Source organism: Falco naumanni, chromosome 4 (assembly GCF_017639655.2).
Source record: "Falco naumanni isolate bFalNau1 chromosome 4, bFalNau1.pat, whole genome shotgun sequence".
NCBI classification, from domain to species: Eukaryota; Metazoa; Chordata; class Aves; order Falconiformes; family Falconidae; genus Falco; species Falco naumanni.
The window spans coordinates 9953434-9975441 of NC_054057.1; the positions used below are offsets into that span (position 1 = coordinate 9953434).

At 42.9% G+C, this 22008-nt stretch overlaps 1 protein-coding gene across 1 annotated transcript in view; it reads left to right on the forward strand.

The window, feature by feature from the left end:
• Positions 1-777: 777 nt before the first annotated feature.
• Positions 778-22008, forward strand: part of RFTN1 (raftlin, lipid raft linker 1) — a 97574-nt gene continuing 76343 nt past the window's right edge. Inside the window, exons 1-2 of the mRNA XM_040591044.1 lie at positions 778-1037; positions 10799-10954. Coding sequence (XP_040446978.1) covers positions 10810-10954 — 145 coding nt within the window. The 5' untranslated portion in view covers positions 778-1037; positions 10799-10809. The remainder of the gene's footprint in view (positions 1038-10798; positions 10955-22008) is intronic.

Sequence of the window (22008 nt, forward strand, 5' to 3'; positions counted from 1 at the left end):
TTGATGAGCCTGGGGGCAAGGCTGCTGTCCAGAAGGACCTGGGCAGGCTCGGGAACAGGCCAGCACGATTAACGAGGACAAATGTTCTGTCTCTGGGAAGGGAGGACACCTTGCGCAGATCGGACTGGGGCCTGCCTGCAAAGGCTGTGGGCACATCACGCAGCAAGCTGACCATAGCCAAAAAAGACAACAGACAGCGTGCCAGTAGCTTGGAAAAAGCGATTATCCTCTTCTATTTGGTGCTTATTGGGGCTCTCCCAGACCTCACACCCTGTCCAGGTGTGCCGTCCCCCCTTCACAATCCCGCGACAAGAAGGTTGGTGACAGCTGGGCCAGGCTCAGTGGAGGGCCTGTGGCGAGGGGCTGAGGGAGCCGAGCTGCTTTGCCCTGGAGAAGGGGGGGGGGCTTGCCCCAGCGGGGGAGGGTGAGCGAGCGGGCACCCCGAGGGAAGATGCTCGGGCTGTAACGGGGCCGGTTCCGCTGCGGTGAGCCCGGGTCGGGCGGGACCCCGCGGCAGAGCCCCCTCCCGCCGCGGGGCGGAGGGGAAGGAGCGCGGCTGCTGCCGGGGGAGCGCCGGGCCGGGCCGGGGGCTGAGGCGGGCAGCGCCCGAGGGACTCCCAGCCCTGGCCCGAGCCCCCTCCCCTTGTCGCTGCCGCTGCCCCTTGCCTGGCCGCGGCTCCCGCTGGGCGCGGGGCTCGGAGGAAGAGGAAGTGGCCGCGGCCGCCGGGCTCGGCGCGGAGCGGAGCGGAGCCGCCCGGCACGGCCCCGCCGAGGTGCCTCCCGGCGCCGCCGCCCCCGCCCCGGGCTGCGCGCCTCAAACTTTCTGCCGGGCAGCGGGACCGTGTGGCGGCGCGGCGCTGCCCCGGCACCTCCCCGCCGCGGAGCCGAGGGGGGAGCGGCCCCGGAGCGCGGCGGGCGGGCACGGGCGGCAGCCGGAGGAGGAGGAGGAGGAAGCGCTGTCAGTGGGGCCGGCCGTCTCCGCCCGCTGGGCATCCTTCAGCACCGCCGGGCTGCGCTTCGCCCGCCGCCCGTCCCAGGTACCGCGCGCACCCGCCCGGCCCGGCGGGCGAACTTGGCGAGGGGGCGGGCGGGGGGCCCGGGGCCGGGCGGGGGGCTGCGGCGGGGCAGGGCGGGGGAAGCCGCGCCGGGGCTCGGACTCGCCTCGATCCTCTGGCTGCCGAAGTTCGGAGGGGCGCCCCGGCTGCCCGGCGTGCCCGGCTTTGGGGGCGCCGCTCGAGGCTTTCCCGGGGGGCGCGGGGGAGGCCGCTCCCGCCCCCTCCCCAAGCGGATTTCGGTTGGCGCAGCGCTGTGGAAGCGCCGCTCCGAAGGGGGCGGCGGTCCCGCCGTGTGCCGCGGGGGCCGGTGCGGGGCGCGCCGGCGCTGGCCGTTGGGCCCGGGAAGGCGGCGGGGCGGGCGCGCGGCGCCGTCCTGTCGGAGGCTGAGGAGAGTGCCGGGCCGGGCCCCGCCGGGGCGCTCCGCCGCCGGGGCGCTCGCGGGGCCGGGGGCGGCGTTGCTGGAAATCGCTCCCGGCCAGCGCGGTTACTGGCGTTCCGGCAGCGCCGCGGTGAGGCGGCGCCGGGGAGGGAGGCGAGCTCCGAGGGCAGCCGGGGAGGGTGCCCGCCCGCCCGGCCCGGCGCCGCTCGCCACATGCGGGCACCTGGAGGCGGCGGTGCCGCGGTGTGCCATCGTGTGGCTGGCTGGGGTCTGCGACTGTGCGGTTGTTATTTTCAAAGGCTGGGCTGGGTATCGCCCTTTGAAGTCCGCGATGCCGTTTCAGCGCGTTTTCATTACAACGTAAGGAGGGGCAGCGTGGACGTGGGTCAGCGGCTGTGATATCTGAGCGTGAAACGCGTCTCTCCTCGCTGGCTTATCTAAATTCTTGTCAGAGCAGCTACTTCTCGCAGCCTGTGTATTTCTGGAAAAGGGGAGTGTAGTCGGATGGGTTTTTAGAGCTCCTCTGTGTAACTTCCAACTTGGTCAGATAATTAATGGGACACATTTGTTCTGCATTACGACTGAGCGTGCTGCGCCGCCGAGCGCTGCCAGCCCCGGGCCGGGGAAGGACTCGAACCCGCGGCAGACAGGGCTGGGGCCGGGCCGGCCGGTGGTCGCGGCGCGGGCGGTGTCCTGCTCCAGCCAGCGTTGGCCGTAAAATAATGAAAACTTCACTACACCTGGCAAAACGTTCTTTACTGTTTTCAGCCAAAGTTTGGAAGCTATGGTACGATTGTGTACTGCTTCTATTTTTATTCCCATAAAAAGCAATTTGTGTTGGTTTTGGTTTTATTTAGTAGAAGAATAACTAATGTTGTCAAGACATAGCTGATCTCTAGTTTACAAGGGGAAATCTTGTTGTACATCTGCTTTTATGTTTTATTTTTAATGACTCCAATCCATTTCAGCTTCTGGTATTGAATAACAAGTTACTGGCAATAACCCTCTTTTTCACAATACTAGTGGTCACATTTGTGTATTTAATTTCTGTTTTTTCTAAGGAAAAAAAGAAAAGTCTCAGAATGAAGGGTTATTTTAGGAATCTAACTTAACCTCAAGTCAGTTTCATTAGACAAGGGGCTTTCCACCTCTTGAATGCTGGCATTCCCCGGGTCTGAGAGCGAGAATGTAGCACAAAATGAGTAGATACAGCTGTGATTAAATACCTAGGGGAGTTCTGAGCTGTGGTACTGGGAAATGCAGATACCATATTGGGTATAACAAAGTGGCCTCAGAATCTGTGGTGAAAAAGCTGGAGCCACAGGCTTTCAAAGAATAAAAATAAAAATTCATGAAGTCTGTATTTAAAATAAATAAATAAAAAATAGTTGCGTAACTATTATTCCATCCCCCAGCTTCATGTAAGATCCCACATCTTCACACGTGGCTCCAGTGGTCCATTTTTTACCCCAAATTGGTTGGCCAGGGTTTGACTCCACGGCAAACTTGCAAAAGACAGTAAGCATAGGACGGTCAAGTCTGTCTAGCGTTGTGTTTTACCATGGTTTTACTTTCTGTCCTGGAAGCTACTGTGCATACATTGCAATATGCATCTGGTTTTCCTGCCTGTGGGTTCAGCGTGGTGGGGGATTAGCCCTAAAGGAAAGGTGGATTCGTATCTAACATTCCTATGCACGCTTCTGTTGTGTCCATTCAGTCTTTAATTTGCTAGATTATAAATGTTAGCTGCTACAGTTTCCCCTGAAGTTCTTGAGAGTAGTTCTTGAGTCCTTCTTAGCATCTCCATAATTTCCTGTCTTCATGTGGAGGCACCTTGCTTTAACTTTTGCAGCTGTGGTATTTCAGGAGAAATTTTACCTGTGCTTTGTTGAGTGACATCTTTATCTTGACCAGAAATGCCCTGCCTAAAATTATACCGTAGAAATATGTGGTACCATCTGAATCTTTTGCTGTACTGAAAGACAGAACCATGGTATCGCTCAGTATCAAACCTTGTGGATGAAAGTTGCGGGGTGATGTGGGTGGGGTAAAAAGCAAGACTGTCCCGCCAACTTTCTGTTCCTCAGATTGCTCCCCAACACCAGCACAACACTTGCCTTACTCCTCCACCAGTTCTCTCTGATCCTCTTTTTCCTCCAACCCTCTTGCCCAGGTGCACACACACGTGCAAACCAGCTTTGTTTTCCTAGAGGCGGCTAAGCGCAGCCTGATGACGGGCAGGGAGCCCGCAGGCCCAGGGACAGCACAGAGCCAAGGAAGCGTGTGTTACGCAGGGCAGCACAGTTGAGCCCAAGACTAGTGCTGTGAACACTGTAATAAAAACGATAGCACCTAGTAATGTTTTGTTGAAATTGCATTATCGCGGTGGCGTGTTATTTAACATGCTGCACGCTAGGGTTGTGCTTGCTTTGTGACTTGTGTATGCAAGACCCAGCAGGGCAGTCTGTTCTAACTTTACTGAATCCATATTGTATTTATCCACATATGACTTTGTTTTCTTCCTAAAGCTTAGCAAGCTCTTTAGGCTAGACTAGTAATTGCCTTAATTGGCCAAAATCTGTTTTCCTCCTTTTCTTGTGTAGGCAGTATGTTTTCTCGTCTGCCAGGGAGATGGTACCGAACCCAGTGCAAGAGTCTGTTTTTTTAAGTCTAGCAATTGGATCTTCAGTTCATCATGACAGGTCTTCCAGAGTTCTTGGTATGAGTCCAAATCCGTACTCCTGATTTGCACTCTGCTTCCGTTTAGTTTGCGGTATCTTTGGCCTCTCTAACTGGGCTTGACTTGTGGCATATTTCACTTTATGCTGGTGTTTCTTGACCCGAGACCGTAGTTTCCTCTGCTGAGCTTTTTTTTTTCTGTCCCTTGAAAGCACTCTTGCTTATTCTACCTTTCCTCCTTTATTAGGTAATTCATCTCACTGTGTCTGGAAACCTTCTTGTGAATTCTCTTGTCACTTCCTTTGGTTCCAAATTCTGCAGATATTCATATTGTAGTTTAAACATGATCCAGACCTCCGCTGTGCTCACACCCTCCAACTTTTCATTCCTGTTCATCTCACTAACGAGTTCCTTTAGTTTGAGATTTGCCTTTTGACATGGAAAACCTTAATTGCAGATTTACTTAGGTTGCTCTGCTGTTTAATTTAAATCAAATCAATCATAAAGAATAAATCTGGTATTATTCTTTCACCAACCTTTCTATAAGCTGAGATTTAGTTATCAGCTGGAAGTCTAAAATCCTGGTGGTGCTAATCAAATTGGTAAGTATGTGGTGAAAAAAATTGGTCAGCTGTGACATCCAGCAAAGATAGGACTGATTTATGGTAATTGTTCTTCGTATTTTCAAAATAAGTCGTCCAAAACCTCGGTAAACGTTAGTAAGTTGAAAAACTGATCCCTCCCCCCCTGTATGGTAATACTCTTGAAAAAAGGCCAAGTGGGTATCTCTTCGTAAGGAATTTCCCTCTTAATGGTGTAATATCACAAAAAGCCTATGCAGTGGTAAGTCAGGGTGGGAAAAATGGGGATACGTCAGGAGCATGGGTCTATTCTGGGGACCTGTAAAGGATCATCCTACCATGGCATTCTCCTTCCTTTGTTTTCCTGGACACCCAGTTTGTCAGGTCTGGTGGTTTTTAATCCTCTGCTTCGGTTATGCTTCTGTGCCTGATTGTTTTTTGCCTTGTTATTCCTCCTCTGTTTTGTTGCTTTAACTATGCTAGGAAAGGGACTCACCCCTAAGTTGCAAGCTCTCTCAGAGTTTGTTTAGAGCTGAATGGGGGACTAAACACTGGTGTTTTGTAGCCTGGGAAGAATGCAAGAACTTAGTGACCACATGCCAGCGAGTGAACTGAGCTGAGCATGAAGTGCTTATTATTTTGAAGATGGCAAGGTTAGGATTACAGGAGTGAGTGTTTAAGAAAATAAGTATGTCTCATTACTGCACGACAAATGTGAAGTCCTGTAATTATTTTTAAAAGCCTTCTAGCATCCCTTTGAGGTAGCCAGGTATTACCAATGGAAGGAAGAACCAGGGTGAAAGGACTTAACCAAAATCAAGAGAGAAAACCTATTAATAATTGCAGCTACCTTGTTTCCCAGCTGCTGCATTAACCAGTAAGAACACTGTATTCCATAATTTTGTGAAAGGAACATTAGCAGTAACTTATGATATGTATTTTACAAAATAAATTAATTCATGATAAAGCTTACAAAAAGAGGTCACCAATTCTGGACAATAAACATTTTAAATATATTAATGCAAGCAAGTACTAATTGCACTTAAAAGCAAGTTGGCAGTAGCATAATTTGCCTGTACAGCACATTTTCTTTGGATGCCATTGTAAATATTAAAATTACCTTGTTTCTTTTGGTAGTGTATTGTACTTACAGGTGTATTAGAATATTCAGTTTAATGCTGTATGCTTAGCAGTTGACTCCAATATTACAATTCCTTAAAAGGTTTGTTTAGGAATTCTTTTCAAATCATCCCTGTAAGTAGTCATCAACGTGATGCTTTCTGTAATATTGATACAGCTGAAATAAACTATTTAGCCAAAATATACTTAGTTCATAAACATCCCTGGAATTACTTAACTTGGTAATCTATCCAAACTTCCATTAGTCATGTGGTTCTGTTAGGTTTCGATGTAATTTTCATTATTATTCCTTGGAGATACATTGTTACGGAGCTCCATAAAAAGAAGGGGCAATACATCAGAAAATTATCTCCATTTGTTCCCCAAACCGACCCCAAACAGAAAATCGCATAGAAGGTAAGAGTTTTTTACCTCTCTTCCTGCTGAAAAGGAATCCTCGGGCCTGAACCATTATTAACAAGAAAAGTTGTTAGCTACATTATATTGTTTTATGCTTGTTGTTCTTTGCTAATTCTGAAGTTGTTGTATTTCATCTGTTTTGAACACAAGCTAGAAAAGTGAGAAAGCGAAGCCAGGCTGCAGAGGGTATTTTAACACAGGTTAAGTTCAGAGATCATAAGCTGAAAACTTGCCAGATTCCTAAAAGAGCTATAAAAATTCCTATAATTTATTTAAGATGCGCTCATTTTCATGGATCACAGAAGTGCTTAAGAATGGAAATACCAGTGTGCTTTTTTCTCTTTCCGAGTACAATTTCTTGTAATTTTTTGTTTTTCATGGCAAAGGGTGGTACCAGTTTCAGTAAACCTTGCACTGGGAAGCAGTTTTCGGGGGCAGGTCATTCACCCTGCGCGGGTGGGTTGCTGGTTTCTGTCCTGTTCCGCCAGGTATTCACCAGAGCTCCTCTACTCCTAAAACACACGATGAAGGACAGTCATGGGGAGGAGGAAGTGGCAACAAGAGGCTTATTCTGTGGCTTGCAAGTTGGACATTTACTTGGGATGTACAAATTCCGGGTTAAATGTTTGAACTCAGTTTGCAGAAGGAAGCTGCTCATTTCCTAAGCAGTGGGGACCTTTGCTGTCATTCACAAGACAAATTTAGGAATAAATTGACTGTAGGCTTTGCTGTTGTTCTGCAACTCATCACAGTTTCCATTTTGGATGTTTTGCAAAATTAAAATAAGACACAGACTAAAAAACCCCAATCTGTAGCTAGATCTGAGTTTCAGTTCTAGTTTTATCATCACGTGGCTGAATACAAGAACAATTTTAGAATTATCAAGATCATAGAGCATGCGTAAGATTAATTCATAATATAAATGAGTTTGTGGACAGAATTAGCTTTTCCAGCATATGTAGCTGTAAAAGCCCATAGTGAAATCTTAATTTTACTGGTTAATATTTTTCGTTAGATGTTACTTTTTCTATCGCTCAAGGTATTTTCTTGTATGTATGGAACCAGTGAGTCGATAATTAATTTTTGCATTTAGAACCTACCGCAGAGTAAAAAATATTTGAAAATTTGGCAGTGTTTTTGAAGAATTCGGGTTTTTTTATTTGCTCTACTAAAAAGTGAATATTAGTGATAATATTTTAATAATAATAAAAAAAGTACAATTCACATGCAGGTGTAGGAAGCCAGGATAAATATAAATAGTACAGTAAGCTTAAGCATCCCTTATAGCGAAACAATATACCTGCTGAAAAAAGGTATTGAAGCGGGTTTAGATTACTTTGAATGCATCAATGATTAACATTCCTTACAGGACTCTTTGATAACTTCAGCGTAGAAAATTAAGAAGGTGAATAATGTCCTGTTGACAACTAGATTTGTAGCTGAAAAGCAAGGAGATATTTTAAGATGAGGGTAGAAAGACTCAGAACAGCACTAATTTTGCTGCAAAGGAAAGGAAGGAAGAGGGTAATAACTAATGTTAGAAGTCTTTGAAAGGTTATAAAGTAAGCTGTCCCAGTAGGAAGTTTGTGGGATAACACTGAGCAGAATTTGGTGATTCAGTGATTACTTGTCATACACGCACCATCAGTCTCTTCAAGAAAAATTTTAAGTATTCATACATCTCAGGATTTTTTTAAATACTTATACTCCTATATTAAAGTAGAAAATTTATTTCTTAAGATTTATTTTCTACTGCTACAGCACTTGCATCCTAATTACTGTGGAAAAGATTGTGATTTTGTGAAAAGTATTTTTTTTACTGATACCTCATTTTTATTAAAGTGAAAACATCCTTTTCCATATGTGTGCTTCAGTGACATAAATTTAAGGGTCTGTAGTGAACAAAATTGAGGAAGTATTTATCCTCAAGGTTACTAATTGAAGTTTTAGCCAAGCAACGGGAAGATGAAAATCAGTCTTCTGGTAAGCAGTCACTCGGTGAATTAATACAAAAAATGTATATTTTTAGTTCAGTTCCAGGTGGGCAGGTATCTCCATGCTGAATGACTTGTCTGTTGGCACTGTTTGCAGAGACTGTTACTTGAATGGGCAGTGAGGGTGGACTGGTTTTCTCAAAAGGGCTGAGGAAACGTTTGCTAAAGAAGCACAGAGCAGTGTCTGTGGCTGCTGCTGGAGGAGCAGGCTTGTATTTTCTAGCACTTTCACCCCAATTTAGGAAAGAATGCAAAATTCTCCGTGATGTGAAATACCGAGTCCCCAAGGCCTCCTTCTGCAGCCATCGCTGTCTGAAGAGTTCTGTGGATTTGACTTTTTGTATAACTAAAGGTTGCAGGCAGTGCAGCTTAATGACCTCTGAAATGGAATTTTATTCCTTACAAAATGCTGTACTTATAAGAATTACTGGGGCATCAGTGAAACAGGAAATTTGATACACTTGCTAACACTTACTGCTGTCTTAATTCCTCACTACAATATATTGAAGCACAGATAGACTGCTAGATGTGTTCTGTTACAGTCCATGGAAATATGCATAGTATCTTGTAGGGCACATTAATATACAATATACTTTTATATATTAGAATAAATAACATTTTAGACTTAAGTTAATGATATTGCACAGGGAAAAGAAAGGAGCTGCTGTATATATGAACGAATAATCATTTTCTTAATGGTGATAGTTGTCATTACAAAAAAAAAAGTAGAAAGTATCATTTTGGGAACAGTAAAAGTTACGGAGGATTTTTAACTTTAAATGCCAAAATAAAAAAAATGAAACTCCCCAAACCTAGCTGTCATTCATAGAAATTGTTAAAATAAAGTAGTTTTTGCTTTTCTCTCAAAATGAACAGGGAAGGGCTTTTTTCTGTTGGATGAATCCACCAAATACTTAAAGTTCAGGAACATGTATGACATATCATCCATTTTCCTTGATGCTGTGGGTCTTTCTAGCAAATGTTTTTTCTGCTTGCAGTTTCAGTGTGATCACGTATTTACTATGGTATTTTTTTAAGGTTTGATGTGTTGGTCAGGCCTATTTTGATGTATTTATTAGTGACTTTGCAATAAGATGTAGGTGTGCACTTACGGAGTCTGCAGATGATATGAAGGTGGGCAGCACTGCTGAGCCTGGAAAGACTTCCAGCTCTTCCAGGGGTGCAGGAGAATGGGATGAGATTATTACTGAGTAGCAGAAATGCAAAGGAATAGAGCAAAGTTATGGGGGATGGGTTGGAAACTCCTCAATTAGCTGTGTTGGGTAAAAATAAAGACATGAGTTCTTTGTCTGTTGGGAAGCTGACAGTAAACTGTGAATGTGATTCAGCTGTGAATGATGATTTTAGGTGCAGTGGGCATGTTACTTGCAGCAGAGACAGGGAAGCATCAATGTTACTTTAATAGGCCGTGTTAAGATCTCAATTTGAGCATATGGTCACCTGTGTTCACACAGAGAATTGGAAACAGGAGTGATGAAGGGAGCAGAGATCCTGTCTCCTGAATGTGAAAGATTGATCTGTCAGAGGTTGCAGGGAGGGTGAAACAGCAATCTTTGCGATGCTTCATGCGGTGCGTTTAAACTGAATGGATCCCACGCCTCAAAGTGTCTAGGGTGGCCTGCGGGAGTCCCTCTTCATCACGGAGTGTTCATTGATTCCCCTCCCCATCCCCGGTGCATGAGTTTCTCCGTGTAGGCGGAGGCAGGATGTTGGGTGGGTTGTGATGAAAAACCTCAAGTGCCTAACTGGTATGTCATTATTTGTGGATACTCACTGGGGGCTGGAATAATTTGCCTCAGTCTGACCAGCACTGTTGAAAAGAAATGAGAGGATTCTGATCGTCCCCGTATTTTCACCAAGCAGCTCTTCCATTCTTTCATACTCAAATGCAGTGTAACCTGCAGGGCATTGAGAAGCATTTATTGGGTAGCAGAAATGGTTGTCAGGAGTAATCCTTTAAAATGTGTGGACTTGAAGCTTATTCTTCTATAAAGTGCCGTTATTTCCTGTGGTTTACCTGAAAAAATGAGGTGGAAGGAAGCGAGGTAGTTTTCTAAATGGTGGTAGTTCTCCGCAAGCCTGCTTTTTCCACTGAATTACAAGTCTAGGTGTTTCAATGTTATGGAGAACGATGTAAAAGATAATACTATCTGCTTTCATAGTAACTGCATATATAGACATTTTATCAAGTTGTCAACCTTTACCTAAGCAAGTTATTTTGCATTTTCAGCCACTTTTTATAATGGAATACGTGTCTTTCAGAGTATTATTCTGAAATAATTTGAAAGATGCAAAATACATGTATTAAACTATCAATTTTCCAATTAAATAATAGCATGCCTGAGGGCTGATATGAGTAGTATATACCTCTGTTACTATTTGAGCATTTTTTAATTATACTATTTCATATAGGCCTGTAGGTAGCTTGTATTTAAAAACCAAGAATCACCATAATGTGCTAGTGCGGTACATGAAACCAGGAAAAAACAAACCAAAGTGAATGTTGTTTATGCATTTTCCCTTTTCCCTTTCCCTGCCTCTTTGTATCAGGAGCTGCTGAAATGGGTTGTGGATTGAACAAACTAGAGAAGCATGATGAAAAACGACCTGGTAATATCTATTCAACTTTGAAGAGGCCCCAGGTAGAAACCAAGATAGATATTTGCTATGAATATCGATTCCTGGACTTCACAACATTGAATGATAGTAAGTACACAATATTTTTATTTTTTTTTACTATTCAAATAAACATATTAAGTGCTCCATAATGTTTTTTGAATTGTAATTAAGTATTTTTAAATGTCTTCAGTTTCTTTAAGTAAATGCCATCTCTTCAGTTATAATGCTTGCACGCAGAGATCTTACTGAGAATTTTACGTAAATTTTTAACCTTTGAGCTAGTTGTAGGTTATCAGATTTTAGGTTTTTACACCACCCCCATCCACTTTTTTTTTTTTTTACTCTAATATGGATGTTTGATTCCTTAATTTGCATTTTATCCAAATTTCATGTGGTGAAACAATTCAGGTCTGCCAGGTTGTATGCTTTACTGCTATTTTTCTCTTCCTCCCCTTCTGCTCCCTGTGCTCCCACCTCAGGAGTATTTTGAGAGGTTGAAGTTAGTGTTTTCTGTTTTGCTAACTTCGCTTAAATAACTCTTTTGCGGTAACAAATACAGGTGCACCTATGTGGCTGGAAATAGGATAGTGGGAAACATTGAAGGTCTGAAACATCAAAGGGGTGAAGGTGGTGTCTCATGCAATTTTTATGTTGGTTTTCTTTTTTCTCCTGTCTGAAATAGTCTTGCTTTAATTCACATGACAATCCACAGATATTCCGTTTCTTTCCTTCCTGATTGACACCAAGCATCTCTGCCAGTATTGCTCACACCATCGCCTGTGCCCTCTTTCACTTCAAAATTAGCCTGTTCTACAAGCAATTACTCCTCACACCATTTGGAAATCTGAAGCTTGAGCAGAAGGCTGGGACCTGCTTCTTGCTATATATAAAACAACACAGTATCAAAATCTGTTACAGCTAGCTGGCAGGATGCCAGGTAGAGCCTCTATGCTTTGGCCCTGCAGTGTGCTGCTACTTCTCTTGTTTTGCAAGTCGGGTCAAAGGAAAAAACAAAGCGGTGCGTCTCTCACTGTGTGAGACGAAGAGCTGCTGGTGTGTCGCTTGATACGATGCCTCTAGTGCCATTCAGTATGTTCAGCCCACAGTAATGTGAATTTGTTGTTTCTTAAAACATGCTGCAAGTGAACGTGAATTTGGGAAAAGGTGGAGGTTTGGAATAGGTGGTTGGACAGGAGTGTGCTTTTGTAGGCAGTGTGGCAGCTGAGAAATTGTGTCTTTCAGACTTCTTTTAGTGCCTGTCTCCTCCACTCATGAATCCTTACGGTTTTTGTTACTAATTGGGATGCACTGCACTTACTGAGAGCACCAAACAAATGGGAGAGGTTTTATGTTTATGTATTGTAGTTGTTTCTACGTTTATGTAATTTTATTTCAAAGTGAACTGTTTACATCCTTTGATAGTTTGACAACTTTTAGTGATATGTACCGCACGTTGTGTCATTAGTGAAAATGAATTAATATTGAGGACACTTCTATGGACTTTTCTGGGATGCCCATCACTGTTCTGTCTCATTGCCTCACAAGCTTTAGCATGTGCATTCTCCTGATACCTCATGAAGTCACATCTTTGTCTCTGCATGGAGGAGGAATCAGTACATGCGATAGCAATGTGACTTGCCTCAGGCACAGAGGATGTCTGGCACAGAGCAAAAAATTAAACCCAGACTTTCCAAGTCTGGTTAAATGGATAGGTTTGTTGTAAAGCATACTCGCACATTTTTCTTAATCATCATGGATTGTTTTATTGTGATTTTAGGAGGCATGTTTTTAAAGAGACTGTAAGTAGAAGCACTTATACCAAATTCTTTGGCTTGCTAAAGTGTAAGTTATCCAGCTGCCATTGAGTTCTGCTTTGGCATGTTGTGTTCCCCTCACCCCAGTCTCTGAAGATGCTGGTGAACAGGCAAATGAGGAGGGGATGGAGCTGTTGTTCCTGCTCTTTTTCCTTGGTATCACCCACGACTATGTGCTCTCAGAATTGGCAGGGCAACAGCTTGTGGTTATGCAGCTCCTTCCCTGTTCATGTCACTGGATGTATGAAGGCTTGTGTCACACTACGTAGCGTTACAACATTCCAGGTTTTTCTCAATGGTGACAGCATCACGGTTTCATTTATATTTTTGTTCAGAAGTAACCTTTGCAGATAACCAGAATTAGTGATGACTGTTTTGCCTATTTCTATATGGATTCAGAGGCATTTCTAAAAATGAAATGCTCACAGCTGAGCAAGAAAAACTTTCCGATTATGAAGTCTGTCTTCTGTGAATCTACTTTTGCCCTTTCAGTGGGTGTGTATATATCCTGATGTCATTTCCCCCACAAGTTTTCTGCTTCCTTAGGTTTTTAGAATAAGCCAGGCTAAATTACAAGTGACTGCAGAGTATTTGTTGTATCTTTATGCTAGGCCTTATTTACAACCCTAGTGAGCTTGGCTCTGAAGACAGGTACTCATTTTTCTCCGGGGCTTTTCTACAACCTTTACCGCTCTGATAAGTGCATCTCTCACAAGCGTTTAATCTTAATGGTGAGAAGGATGTGGTTATCTCCATGTTGCAGGTGGGAGCTAATACGCAGATTACTGCCAGAGGTTTTCAAAGTCCTTTGCGTTTCTTCATGCATTCCAAAAGCAGCTCTTGTTGACTTTAGATGTGAAGGTGTATGCTGGTCGTATCTGCAGTTTGGAACTGCATGTGTTCTCAAATCAGTATCCAGATAATCAGAGATCTCTTCCAGAATGTGATGTGTGTTTTAACTGTGGTTTCACAGGCAGCTAGGTGGGCGTGAGTTTTCTGCAGCTATATGTGGGGAGATGCAGCTCACCTCTCTATCAGATCTGTGAATAGATTCAACTCATGGATCTGGCAGAAGGCTATGCAGTGTTTTTTTTTCTAGTTATCCTGAGCCAGATCAGTGTCTTGTGGAAGTGTCTGAAGAATTCCAGAGCTGGTAGAAGTGGCTGGGAGTATGCAGTCAGGAAAAGAAACAGGATCTTCTTTAAATCAGCTCACGTTGTTATGGAGTCAGTCCCTTGGCATCACTCTATTGAAAAGAGTGAAAAGCTAAAATACAGTTCTGCTGGTCATTTCTCTGGTATGTTAGCCAGAAACTTAACTTTGCTTACTTGCTGTCTTTGGTTATTGTGTACATTTTCGTTTTGTTCCAGACTTGAGCCTTGCTCTGCACTGATGCAGATGTCCAGTGGAAAATACTGTTTGATCACTTACTTAAGTACTGTATAGATAAGATAATGTGTAGATGCAAAAGACAAGGTTTTGCATCATTAAGGTTACAAGTGTAAACTTCATTCTGACATTTCCCAGTGTTACAGGATTGATGTACTTGAAAGTAAAGTTTCTAGAGACATATTTCCCAAGCTTTCAAGGAGAGCAGGTTATGAAGAACCCATTGGTTTCCATTGTGTGCCACAGCACTGATAGTCTGCATGGTTCTTCAGAATTAAACTGGTTAGATTTGTCACTGTCTTTTTACTTCTTGAGCAAGTGTGATAATTGACAGTAGCAAAGGGTTATCATCTGGTGTAGATTGGCACTTGAGGAATGAGGAGCACTTGCTAAGATGTTTCAAAACCTGGAGGTGGGTATGCTGGTTTTGGATTGTTGGCTTTCTAATGTCTGCTTATAAGACTTAGGTATCTTGTTTCTGCTAAGGTGTTTTCTTCCAAAAAACCAGTCTGTCTTTAGTGTTGTCCCTTGACAGTGTCATCCTGTGTACTGGCCAAAGCTTGTTGGCTGCTGGTCTTCCTCAGATGAAATCACACCAGATTTCACCCAAATAAATTGATAAAATAATCATATATATTTTTAATTGTTAAGAAGACATTAATAAGTTTTAAATTGGATGGCTCATTGCTGGGTCAGAGCAGGATCTTTCCTCTGTTGGTAGCCGCGAGCTACTAGGTTTCCCTGGCTGTAACATGCAGCTTCGTTCCTGCTGTGCTCATCCAGCTCCTGAGCTCTACCCACCTCACAGTCATCTTGTAAAGCTCATTCCTTTGCTGGGTCAGGCTCGTCTGTCACTGTACAGTCCGGTCCTGTGTCATCTCCATCTTCAGCTGGTTTCTTCTGACAGGTTTCTACCTTCAGTCCTTTCTGTTGCTGCTCTCCTGAGCCGTTCTGTCTCGGAGACCCACCGCTCCCAGCAGGGGCATGGAACAGATGCAGGTAATGCCTTAGAGAGTGTCCACTTTAACAGATGGCTTTACCTGCAGTTTGACCGCTCTTCGAGCTCTCTGCTGGCTAATCCTCACTTCGGAGTTGGTTGGTTGGTTGGTTGCCCTGACTTGGAGACAATACAAATGCTAAGTGGCAATGATTGAATTTTATAGCAATGTAACAATAAAAACTTTGAGGAAAATAAAAGGCAGTAGCATTAGAAGAATGTTGCAGCCAACCTTTTGCTACAAAGCTTCAAGAGATAAATTAGGGTCTAGATGTATATACTTCAGGCCTTTACTGGAAAAAAAGCCCGAAAGATTTTATCACTCGTCCAAAAGAAAAAAAAAAGTTTATTTTGCATTCCTTTCTGTATAAATAAAAGGAGATGAATAACGATAATCTTGTACCTTTCTTATCTCCAGCTTCTATTAGAAATAAGAGGTAAATAAATGGTGAGTGAACCTGAGGGAGGATGTGTGTTGACAAATAGAATAGCCTTAATTTAAAGTAACCGTGTTTTCAACAGAGACTCTGTGGGGCAGGCTGGTTTGTTTTGTTTTGTTATTTTGGTTGAGAGAGAAATATTTCAATAATCTGCATTCCTTCCCTGCTCTTATCTGATCTACTTGTTTTGGAAAACTTCACTTGCAATGACAGTTAGTACAGAAACTGAGCTCTCCCTCTTCTTCATCCTTTTCTTCCATCTCATTTCAGTTATGGTGACCACCTGATGGAAACTGGGAATCTGATAGTTATTTCTTCCCTTCTCAGAGTAGTGTAGAGTTTTTTGGTATTTAGGGGAATTTTTTTTGACTGACTTGATTGGATCTTTTTTTGCTTTGCTTTACATTCCTATAGTAATTCATTGGCCTGATGAGTTACGACAGGTTTTGGCCTTGAATAAAGTTGGCATGAAACATATGCTAGCCATGTGATGAGAATGAAATGGGGGTATAAATTTTTTTAAATGGGGAAAGGCTATACTCTGAACAAGCAGTTTGTGCTATAAAACGACTAAAATCCAGATGTTTTGACTAATGGAATGAAAAATAGCAATACTTCACATGTCCCAAAGAAGTTCTTAAAGTTGTAATGTGAATACGAGGGTGTATAGTTTTTGTAATCATTGTCAAGAATTTGTCTCTTTAGTAAAAAAACAAATATTAAGAAAATAATTTAAAAACTAAGGTTATTAATTACATTCCAACATTTCCACCGTATTTTTTGCTTGAGTATTTTAAGTGTTGTTGTCCAAGGACATGTATTTTACCTGGACATTACTTCTAGTATAACAAATTTACTAGACACATAAAGCCTTCTGATTTGAGGCATTTTTTTATGTATAGATGTGTATATATATATTTATATGTATGCATATATATATTTAAAATTTGAAGTGTATCTATCTTTCATGTTCTGACAAGCTTCTGGATACTATACAGTAATGTTTTGGAACCAGTTATACTGCTCAAAAGCCATTTGTTACAGTCGTATTGTAACTGCTATGGCTGAGATTTTGATTTATTTTTATTGCTTTTTTTCCTAATACAAGACACGAATAATGTGTTAATGAACCTTTACGAAAGACATAGTTAAACATTTCAGTATGGACATATTCTTAATTTGGGATTAAATTTCAGTTGTGTATAGGCGTAAATTAATAAAAGATGCTCATTTTTCCCCTCAGAGTGGGGGGAAAAGTAGTCTAACTAGAACTTGGAAGTGTCATGCAATGAAGAATGTGCAAGTTGAGGATAGAGAAGGTATTTTTACTATAGAATATGTATGCATTTTAAATCAAAAAATGCTGTTTGCTACAGAATGTAATATTTGTTGTTGACTTCAGTGCTTTCTGTCTCTTCCTATCAGTAATTTTTATATTACATTAAGCAGTTATTTGTGCCTGGCTTCTGCTTTCTGTTTCTCTTCACCATTCTCTTAAAAAAAACACCAAAACACCATCAGAAACAAGCAAAACCCACCCACTTCCCTGATCAAGTGGCTGTTCATCTGAAAAAATAACGAACCCTGCAACCCTGCATTTGCAGGTGTTATTATTTGATTTAAGACTAGTAAAGGCAATTGTTTCCCCACTGGTGAAGTTATTTAATTTCCTGTTTTCATTTCTGTAAGCAAAAGAACATAAATGAAATTAGCATTTGAGTTTTGTATTTCAAGTTGACCAGGTCTGTTACCACCATTTTGTCCGCAGGAGCGATGAAATAAAATTAGCGTGGCAAAATATTGTTAGGTTATTAATGTGATGTGATAGATTGAACCAGACTGTGTGTAGATCATCTACGACACTCTAAAACATTGCTTCAGAGGAGATTAGTAATGGGTTCAGAGTTGTAAGATAATGAGTAGAAGAGGCCAATGGATTACTTCTGTGCAGTCCAGATTCTGCTAATACTTCCCCTTTGTTTAAGCTTTGTCCACGTGCATATCCCTTTCAACTTAGTTTGATTGTATGCACGTGATAAAAAGTATCAGCATGAGGGCTTTGCTGGATCTGGGCTTCAGTCCTCTCTATTAACGCAAACATGAACAAATGAATTTTTTTGGCTTCTCTTCTGTTTCTGTTTCAAGTGAATTACAGTCTGTAGTAATATGTAACCCTGCAGGACTTGCCACTGTAAGTCACAGCAAAATGAAATGTTCATGCTGTAGCAGTCTATAAAACTTACTTGTGCGTCTTGGGAAACTTGCAGTTTGACATAAAAGGAGCATGCCATATGTTAGTAGTTTAATAAATGCAATAAATTACATCATAAATGTAATTGTTTTAAATATTGTTAGGAATAATTTCAACTTCTTTACCATGGTTGCCTTTTTTAACAAGGATGCATAACTCAAGTAAAATCTGTTAGATATATTCTAGTTTCTAAATACAAGCTTTGCTTTCCATAATTATTTTATCTAGATCCTTGTTATGGTAGACTGTGTGCACATGTTCTCTCTTCTATATGTCTAAGTGTATCTGTACATCAATAATGTGTAATACATATGCACATGTATATGCATTTATATTATTGAGAGGGGTTATTCATGAGGACATGAACATTCAATCTTTTACGTGTTACTGTATGGCTACACTTAATTTTACTACAACAGAAAGTATGAAGAGCTTTATTTAAAGTCCTGTGGTGACTGTGACTGACCTGGGAGTAGGTCCTGGGCAGTCTAGTGCTCGAGCAACTAGCTCATGGCCTTCAAAGCACCCTTCTCACTGAATCTAAAGCAAGAAGCTGGTCAATATTATGAATTAAATTTCCGAGCCCGTATCTTAACAGTTAGATACCTCCAAAAAAGCTGCACCTTTCACATACTGTCAAATGGAAAAAAGATAATAAAATTTGCAGGTATTCCCTGTCTCCTCAAGATCCAACTGAACTGTGGCAGTTGATCTGCTATTTTGTGTTAGAATAATAAATTATAGGCCAGATGAAAGCTTAGATACAGTGTGGTAGATATATTAGAAGTCTGAAAAATGTTAAAGAGCACGCGTATGAGTGGGTGTGTGCCAATGAAAAAATGTACTGGGGAGGGGAGGAACATATGCAGGATGTTTTCTATTTATGCATGTTCCACATTGCGAAAAAATATGGATCCTGCAGTAGTCATGTTTGAGCTCACTTTCCTACTTCCTACCCATTCTTAGACTGAAGAATGCGTAGCTATTATATCCCATTCTTACAATGCAGCCGTTGATTCTATCTACTGTTAGCAGAAGCTTCTCTGTGATGTAGTTATTGAATTCTTACAGGAGATGCATACTGTACATCACACACACAAATGTTGTAATTAACTCGCTTCATGGAAAAATGGTTACAGACCTGTCTAAAAATCGCTCTGAACTTCCAAGAAACTTTTCTTTTCTATCAGCAACTCAGGAGTTGCACATCATCTTTCTGAGCGGCCCTGTCTTTTCTTTTGCCTCAGGCTTTGCACATTTTTCCAATCTTCATGTGGTTTTCATCCTTCTGATGCTGCTGTTCAAGAGCCAAGGAGCTGGACTTGGCTGTCTGCAAGTCTGGTATTTCTGATGGAATGGCGAAATCCTTCAAGCCACAGGGGCCCAATCCTGTTTTCTCAGAAACAAAACTTCCCCTGTGTTTAGCTGGAAATGCCACATGGTTCTATTATGGGAAAGAAGTGATTAGGAGTCATCTCTGTAGTAATCTCCTTAGTCTTTTTATAACTTCTTACTACAGATTCCTTGACATCAGCCAGATAAAAGGTGATATACCAAATCTATGCAATATTTCAATTTTAATGGAGTTTTTAATAGTTTACTTTGTAAATAAGTGTTGTTGTTTGGCTAAAATCCCTTGAAAATGAACAGTTTAGAATTTGTTAATCTTGAGTGGAGGATACCTGCTTTCAGAGAAAACAGGACTTGTTTGTGTCAGCTCTTCCTGCCTGTGAGAAATCACTTTTCTTAATCGTACTGAAAACACTGAGTAGATGTACCTTGATGGTGTGGGATTTTTTATGTTTGCATTCGTTTTTCTAATCTTTCTGTATGAAGAATAAAGAGTCCATATTGTGATGGAAATGGTGTGGACATTTAGGTACTTCACATAACCTAAAACAGTGTCTTGGGGGTCAGACCCAAGGCTCTGCGTAGGTAAGGGCTGGTGTTGGGCCATGCACACCGTAAGCCAGTAGCATGGTGCAAGAGGAGCAGCCAGCCAGGTTGGAACAGTTGTTTCTGGGTGAGTTTATACTGCGTTAAATGCATTTTGAGGGTTTTACTTTGGACAAAAGTTAGTGTCCTCTGCTACACTGAACATCTCACTGCATGTGTTTCAAAGTAGCCTGAAGGAAAGGCACCTGAAAAACATTTGCTTTCTGGCTTGCAAGCTCTTCTGGAGGCCACTCTAGGAGATGTCATTTTGTCCCAATGTCTGTCTCACGCAGATGACTGCAGCTTGTCATTGCTTCTGCTAGCGACATTTGTAAAGAGATTTTACATGCAGGAGTAAGTTTAATTTCTCTTCTACTTCTGTTTTCTGTTTATTGTCTGTTCCTGCTTTTTCATACGTGCTACCACTGCACCTACTGCCTGATGATTTCTACTGATCCTTTTTGCCGCTGGCAAAATAGGTGAGTGTCCTCCTGCAGTTACGGCAGCTACTGTGTGAGCACACCCCAGACAAGCTGACTCCCTCCTGCTCCCTCCCTACTTTTTTCTGAGGAGGATGTGGACTGTGATTTACTTTCCTGAGTTTTCACTCTTCTGTGTGCTCTGACCTGCATCCACTGGAAGGAACTATGGGTGTGGGACACAAGGTTGGGCTGGTAGGGCTAGTGGTTGCCTGTCTGCACTGAGGATGGTGTGGTATGTCAGAACTTGCTCTTGTTACAAGCTACTGCCATGACTTTGCCATTAACAGATGGAATTTTGGGAGTCCAAACCTGCTTTCACAGGTGTGGCTGTCGCCCTGTGGAGTGCCATGATTGCGGTACATATTGGTCAGTGGCCAACCAGTTTGGGGAAGGAGGGCAAGTTTGCAGTAGGCAAAGTCACAATCGAGGTCTGCAATGCCATCATCTAAATGCTGCTCCAAACAACTGCCCTTGCAGAGAGGCACAGCAGAGCTGAGTGTCTGGAAGTGATAAAATTAATTCTTTTATTGGTGGCATTTAACCATTTATCCCTTTTAGGTGGGCAGGGTTATTTTTGTGTCTTACCTGACTCTCTGTGCCCGTTTTGACTTTTTCTTCCTGTTGGCAGATGCCTTTGCCTGCTGGATCAATGGCCCTCAGGAAACCTAACACATTTAGGACTGAATTCTTTGCTAAGGAAAAGCATAGCTGAAAAGTAGCAGCAGCACACCATGCAGGAAAAGGGAGGGGTAAGGGTGAAGCTTGTGCCCTGCTCTTCTGAGAAATGACAAAGGAGGGAGAGCTGACAAAGGGAAGAGGGATAAAGTCTGTCCTTCTCCTCCCCTGACTTGGAGAGACTTTCAAGGATGAGGAAGGGGGTAGTACAGGCTGATCAAGTCCTGCAGTATGGAGATCAGCTCTCCTCTGTTCTCAACAAGACGACATGCATCTCTCCCTAGGAAGCATCTGTTCCTTCCCTGCTTTCCTTTTAGCTTACTGAGGCAATGGCCTGCTTGCTTAGGCTTTTGGCTGAAGCACCCCATTCAGAGCAGGACCGTGCCCTGTCAGCTGCTTGATAGGCTGTCAACACTCAGCTGACATGTCAGCTCATATGAAGCTCCAGAGGGTCTTCATAGCCAGAATCCTTCCACGCTAGAAACTGCCGCCACGTTCTTTGCCACAAAAAATGCAGCAATCAAGATGTCTGTCAGCCTTGTGATGAGCTGTAACATCCCTAGCCCAGGCTCCCTGCCATGGCGTTCCTGCTGCTGCACCCCAGAAAACGCAGACATCTAAGGCTTCTCCGCTGAAAAAGTGGAGTGGAAGGCACAGCTGCAGCTGAATAGCAATGCATCAGAGAAAGAGTTCAAGCAACACCTTTGCCAACTTTATTCTTAGAGAAGGCCAGCATGGCCCAAAAGTTATAAGGAAGTGAAAAGCAGAGGAGAGAAAGGGGGATCTGGAACTTCTGGAGCAAGGACAAAGATAGGGAAAAAGGGTGATGAGGTGTCGATACGGCCTACAGCAGAAACATCCCCCAGTGGACCAGCATGTCCAGAGGATGGAGCAAAAACTGAACAGCAGAGCCAGCTGGGCATCTGGCATTGCACCTCTAGTCATGGGCAGAACATGAGAGGTGTACGCCCTGTGCAGGCTGCATGCTGAAATGGGGGAGAAAAGCAAGTGTGTACCCAACATCCTTCCACTGAACAACTCCCCACTTCCCCCAGTACCATCACACACAGCTGGGAGGAGTTCCAGGAGCAGAACCATGCTGCCGCTGTTCCCCTCAGGGAGTACGTGACCCAGGTGACTTTTCCTGAGTGCAGAAGG